Source organism: Lactuca virosa, chromosome 6 (assembly GCF_052849685.1).
Source record: "Lactuca virosa cultivar CGN04683 chromosome 6, Lactuca_virosa_CGN04683_v6, whole genome shotgun sequence".
Lineage (NCBI taxonomy): Eukaryota > Viridiplantae > Streptophyta > Magnoliopsida > Asterales > Asteraceae > Lactuca > Lactuca virosa.
In genome coordinates, this window is record NC_136431.1 from 105,984,441 (window position 1) to 105,991,673 (window position 7,233).

The window sequence follows — 7,233 nt, forward strand, 5'->3', positions numbered from 1 at the left end:
GTCAAGTCCACCAAGCTTCCAGATTTTACTTACTCTACATATTCAGGACCATTTGCTTCATTTATAGCGAGCATCCATCATCTGTCTGAACCTGAATCATATAAATAAGTTGTTTTAGATCCTCTTTGGCAGAATGCTATGGCTGAGGAACTCACTGCTCTTCATCAGACTCATACATGGGATTTGGTTTCTCTTCCTCCTGGGAAACATACAATCATTGTCGTTGGGTGTACAAGATAAAAACAAAAGTTGATAGGTCTGTTGAGCGGTACAAGTTCAGGCTTGTAGCAAAAGGGTATTCTCAACAATATGGTTTTGACTATGAGGAGACATTTGCCCCAGTTGCAAAGATGACGACAGTCCGTACTTTGATTGCAGTTGCATCCGTTCGACAGTGGAAGATTTTTCAAATGGATGTCAAGAATGCTTTTTTGAATGGTGATCTCCATGAAGAGGTTTATATGACTCCTCCCCTAGGAATTCAGCACCGACCGGGTGAGGATTGTCGGCTTCGCAAAGCTTTGTATGGTCTCAAGCAAGCCCCTCATGCTCGGTTTGATAAATTCTCCACAGTGATTACCTCTCTTGGACTTGTCCAGAGTAATCACGATTATGCTTTGTTTGTTAGATGCTCGAGTGCAGGACGGATTCTTCTATCCTTATATGTGGATGACATGATTATTACAGGCGATGACCATGGTGGTATTGAGTCTTTGAAGCATGATCTAGCTTATTGATTTGCTATGAAGGATTTGGGCTTGCTGCGTTATTTCTTGGGTATTGAGGTAGCTCAGTCTAAGAAAGGGTATCTTCTTTCTCAGACTAAATATATATCTGACTTGTTTACACGGGCGGGCCTCTCTGATAATCGGACTGTTGATATTCCCCTTGAAACCAATGCACACTACTCTCCTACTGATGGTGTTTCTTTGTCCGATCCGAACCTTTATCGCACTGTTGTGGGAAGTTTGGTCTATCTCACAGTTACTCGTCCAGATATTGCCCATGCTGTTCATGTTGTCAGTCAGTTTGTTACTGCCCCTACCTCTGTTCATTGGGGAGCTGTTCTCCGTATTCTGAGATATCTTCGTGGCACTCAGTTTCAGTCCCTCTTGTTTCCCTCGGTGTCTTCTCTTGAGTTACGTGCATATAGTGATGCTAATTGGGATGGTGATCGCCATGATCGTAAGTCCACCACTGAATTTTGCGTATTTCTTGGAGAGTCTCTCATTTCGTGGAAGAGCAAGAAACAGGACGTTGTCTCTACATCTTCCACGGAGGCTGAATATCGTGCTATGGCTGTAACTACATGTGAGATTATCTGGTTACGGTGGCTGCTTGCGGATATGGGAGTTCATATTTCTTCATCTACTCCCTTGCATTGTGATAACAAAAGTGCGATACAAATTGCAAAGAATTCTGTTTTTCATGAGCGGACGAAGCACATTGAGATTGATTGTCATTTTACCCATCATCACCTGCAGCTCGGGACCATATCGCTTCCGTTTGTTTCATCAACCTTGCAGATTGCGGATATTTTTACGAAGGCTCTATCGGCTTCTCGGTTTTGGTTCTTATGTGACAAACTCTCAATGCTTATTGCTACGGCATTGTGAGTTTGAGGGGGGATGTTAGCCTTTATATTATTAGCCCACTTGCTTATGGGCTCTTTAGTCTTTAGCCCATTAAGGTTTTGTCTAGCTAGTATTTATATCCGCTTTCTTCTTTGTAGTCTTCATGCTTTTCATTGAGAACCCTTGTATTTTCTCTTTATTTATAATCATATGACAATGTTATCAAAAACAACACATAAACTATTTAATTCTCAGAATGAAGGACTACATTGTTGGACCGTTTTCAGCACATCATCCTTTGGAAAGTGCCATAAAGTTCTAGAGGTCTGTTTGTGCTAAAAAGATGAGAATGTCATCCATCATTGAAAATAGCTCTACAAAAATTGGATTTTCCTCCCCTTTTCATGTTGTTTTTATGGAATATATGTTTTTTTTATTTGATGTTTTATTAAGAGAATATTCCTAATGCCAAAGGAGAGAAAGTGAAAGGATTGATGCTTGCGGGTGTTGAGAATACCCTAGGAGTACCAACTGGATCACTTAAGAGACCAATATATACCCGTGTACAATTGTGGTATGAATTTGAGGCGTAATCGGTAGTTTATGGTTTTAAATGTAGGGTTAACGATCATATATACAATAAAGTTTTGCCGTTTTTTCAATCTATGCAACAATCTGTTATTTTATACGAGTTTATCAGACCAAAAGATTCAATATTTTACCGGTTGATTGTTTACCCGACTGAAACATGGTTGCACAATTTGCGTGAGTTGCATAGATTGGTAAAATTTTGAAACATTGTTACATAAATTTGTAAAAACATGAAACATTTTTGCATAAATGCACAAAAAAGTGTAACATTGTTGCATAAATATATATGCATATTACCGTGCCCCTCCATTAGGTTAACATTGCATATTTTGGTCATAGACTGAAATATAGTTGCGTACTTACATTACAAATGAAAGTACAATGCTATAAATGGATATGTTTGTTGATTAGTATCGTTTTGTAATAGAAAGATATGTATGCATATCTAAGCATGATAACCGTTTGGTAGTATGTATATTTGTAATTATGTTGTATGTATCCTCTGTTTGTTGAAATCATGTTATCTTTTATAATGAAGTACATATTGTTTAAATAGATTGCTTCCCTTCTAAACATATCGATCAATTTCACCCCCACTGCCTTCCTTCTAAACATATCTAACATCATAAATAAGTAAGAAACATTATTGAACTAAAATGATCAGTTCTGCCGGCCGCAAAGCATGGTGTACACCCTACTTTATTATTAATCATCGTTGATAGTTGAAGATATCTCATTTAACAATTAACACAGGAAGGGAAGCATCACAACAAGGAACAAGAGGCCCACAATATCAAGTCCAAACCGTATATTTCTCCTTCCCCAGTCAATTGATCCTAGATCCATGTTTGTTGCATACTCGTCCCCTTCAAAACATCAAATATTTAAAATCGATCATAATCATTAATTCTTAACGTTTCATATTAATCACTAAACATATATAACATAGAACAAAATTTTCAAAAGCAAATTATCTAAAGAGCCAATTGAATTTTCATCGATAAAGGTAACATAAAGATTGTTTTATTTTTATGAAAAAAATAAGGAAAATAATTTTTTTTTCTCAAAAATCAAAAGATATAAAAAAAGTTCTTTTAACCTTTTTTTTTCTCTAGAAATAATATAAAAATAGTTTATGATTGAAAAATACTAAAAAGTTGCTTATGATTTTGGAAGACATCTAAACCTAATCTTACATTCTTATTTCCACCACCACCAACTCTGCCGTCTTCTCCTCCGCCTCCACCACCACCTCCGTTGCCACCATCACCACCTCCATCACCACCACCGCCACCGCCACCATCACCGCCACCACCACCACCACAACTACCATGAACATCACCACCTATGCCACCATCAACACAACCACCACCACCTCCTCCGCCTCCGCCTCCGCCACCACCACCTTCGTTGTCATCACCACCACCACCACCACCGTTACCGCTAGCGCAGCCACCATCTCCATTGTCTCTTACTGTCATCTAGAAATCAATGTAGTTAGTGGGTTTATGTATATCAGGTTTGTTTTTTTAGTATCATCTATGATCAATATGATTTAATTTATACAATTTACAGACTACAAAAACAATATTTTTTTCCACAAACTATAGACTTTTGGTCCATATTTTTTTTTTCAAATGTAGAAAAGGACCAGAGATATTTTACCTCTTCAAAAGCAAATAACACCTAATTAGATTATAGTTTATGTTTTTTGATTAGTAAGTGACTTGTCAAGGGCGTGTATTGGTAAATGAAATCTACATGTGTTAAAATAATGAGTAAATTACACGAATGGTCCCTATGATTTGGAGTAATTTGCACGTTTGGTCCATAATTTATTTTTTTAACTCGGAAGACCTACTATTTGTTTTTGTTACGCGTTTGGTCTCTACTGTTTGTTTTTGTTACGCGCATGATCATGTCTTACCTAAAAAAACTATTATTTAAATAGAGAAAAATGGTGGGGTAAGTAAGGTAAGGTGAGGGGGTGGGGTTGGGGGTATGTTTATTTAAATAAATAAAAAAAAATCAAGGGCAAAATAGTCTTTTTAGGTAAGACAGTGACCAAACGCTTAACAAAAACAAACAGTAAGGACATTCCGAGTTATATATATATATATATATATATATATATATATATATATATATATATATATATATATATATACACTCGTGAGGACACCTTAAAAAATTGAAAAAAAAATACAAATCATAAAATCGAGCATAATACTATATTGGAGAGAAAAAAAAATTGGAAATTTTTTTTTTGGATCATTAAAAAATTGAATTATTGATCATAAAAAGTGAATCATGGATCATACAAATGATCCATGATTCAATTTTAATGATCCAATTTTTTTTTTCCAATTTAATTTTCTCTCAGATATAGTATCATGCTTGATTTTATAATTTCTATTTTTTTTAATTTTTTTTAATTTTTTTTAAGATGTCTCCACGAGTTCTCACCGAAAAAAGAGTCATCACATGATCCTGTTTAATTATATATATCTTAATTTGGATATCCCAAAATTTTTAATTATATATATATATATATATATATATATATATATATATATATATATATATATATATATATATATATATATAGGCCTAAGTTATTCTATTCAAAGTAATTATTGTGTTATTGTATTTATAACTGTGGGCCAATCAATTTTACTTATTTTAAGAAAGTGATTAATATATATTATTGAATTAAAATAGATTTAATAAAGGAAAATTGCATATTTTAAGGGATCATAGATTCTATTAATTTTAAAAATCCGATTTTACGAATTATAACTATTTTAATTCGGACATTCTGACAGAATATGTTTATTTATTTAATTATTTACTCAAAAATAAAAATATTCTTGAACCATAAATTCTTGAACTTCTTGTAGAATAACAAATTCTTGAACAATCAATTGAAGAATAAAAACAAAAAATACATTATTTCTTATAGAATACGGTTAACAAATTCTTGACCCATATTTATGAATACGATAACACAATACTTAATTTAAACAAATGAACCTAGCTATATATATATATATATATATATATATATATATATATATATATATATATATATATATATATATATATATATATATATATATATATATATATATAATTAAAAATTTTGGGATATCCAAATTTAAGATATCAGTACTATAGATATCTAGTATTGAACACTACTAATAACAATCTTGTAACTATGATCCCAAAACATGGTATAACTGTTGTCTAAAAAATATAGCGCATTGTTTTACATTAGTTTTTTTTTAGCTTATGTGTACGCATATCCAAACTTCGATAGTAGGTTAGTCATGGTATTTAAATATTTTGTAAGTTTAAAGCTTGTTCCACCTGGTATAAACCTATGGTTTTGTTTTTGCTCTTCGTGCTTTTAGCATGATCTTCGTATAGTTTAGCATCTGCTGAGCCTAGTTGCAAATGCAAAAGACCTGAATACGTCACAAAAAAGATAGAGTAATCATTGTATGATCCTCAAACCATTTAGGATTTAGCATTTTGAGGTGAGCACTAAGCTAATGAAGACATTATATAAGGTAGGTTCATATGCCCCTTTAAAACATGAGCATAAACCAATCTCCTGATAATTACTACTACTTACTAGGACACTCGAAGACATTGGCAGACATGTTGCAAGTATCTGGTAGGCTTAACGCAAGTGTGTCGTTGAACTTGAACCCAAGGCTAGGGTTATATTCCTTGATCATGTTGCATAAACATGCCTTGCTGTTAGTCAAGACTATCTTGAGATCGCTACAACAATCCTTACTTGGAACCTTTGCTTTACCATCCACATAAGGTAGACAACTTTCTAACCGTATAAGTTGGTTTTCACACATCTCTTTATCTTTTCTCATGTCTCCTTTTGTTGACCCAAAAAACACCATCACCATCATGGCTAAGCATGACAATGATCCTTTAGACCCAAGTAATAAAGCCATACTTAGATTAACGATTACAAGCATTAATGATATGGTATTGCATATGTTACATGCCTCTTTATATGCCATCTTTGAGTCTTGCAAATAAATATGGAAAAAGGGGTGGTTAAAAAAACTATACCATATATGTAAGTTTCATTTTCAATGATATTTGGTGATTGGTTGTCATTTAAGGCACTTAATGTAGGCTAAGCCCACACTCAACATTATTATACTTGAAGAATGTATCTGGATTTTCTTTAGATTTTTTTATGTTGGAAAGGACGATAATGTTACAATCGATAGAACATTACACCAACTAACTTATTATTATTATTAATTAACCACATTAGTCTGTCGGTAACAATATTTTCTATTAGAAAGTAATTCCCACAACTATCATTACAAATATATCTTCTAGTATTTGAACAACTACTAAAAACACAAATAATCGTTTACTTCAAGTGTATTATAACATGCAACATATTTTACCGTTATTATGGGTCTCTAATAATTCTTTATGACTCCTCCACAACATTAGGTTTCCATGCTAAAATTATAAAAACATACATGGAAGTGGATTTCTAATTATATTCTTTCAATCGGTAAATCAAGATAAAGTAAGCCATAAAAATTAATAAAAATGATTCTTTTAAGGGAAATCTCTAGTAAATTCTAAACTTTCACTTTATTTATGAAAAAGTCATATCTTTATTTTTAAACACAATATGAAAATAAAAACCTGAAAACTATTTACATAAAAAGATAAAAACCATTAAGTGTTTACATATTTGGGATTTTGGACAATAATCTTGGATTTTACACCACAATATTAAGAAAGATAAACATGAAAATAAAATTATTTACATAACGATAAAAACCACTTTCTAAGATAAACATGAAAATAAAATTATTTACATAAAATTAACGATAAATTATTTACATACCGATAAACATGAAAATACAATTATTTACATGACAATAATCTTGGATTTTACACCACAATATGAAAATAAAAACCTAAAAATTATTTACATAACCATAAAAATGATTTTTTTGGCAAAGAATGAAAAAGAGAATACAATACTTATATTAACATAATATCATTTGTC

At 32.3% G+C, this 7,233-nt stretch overlaps 1 protein-coding gene across 1 annotated transcript; it reads right to left on the bottom strand.

Moving 5' to 3' along the window:
- Positions 1–3,467: 3,467 nt before the first annotated feature.
- Positions 3,468–6,211, bottom strand: LOC145121829 (non-specific lipid transfer protein GPI-anchored 14-like). Its single transcript, XM_079057527.1, has 4 exons — positions 5,803–6,211; positions 5,535–5,632; positions 3,527–3,646; positions 3,468–3,491 (listed from the first exon to the last, which is right to left on the bottom strand). Exons 1-4 carry the CDS (start codon positions 6,209–6,211, stop codon positions 3,468–3,470), a joined length of 651 nt encoding a protein of 216 aa, XP_078913653.1.
- Positions 6,212–7,233: the final 1,022 nt, after the last annotated feature.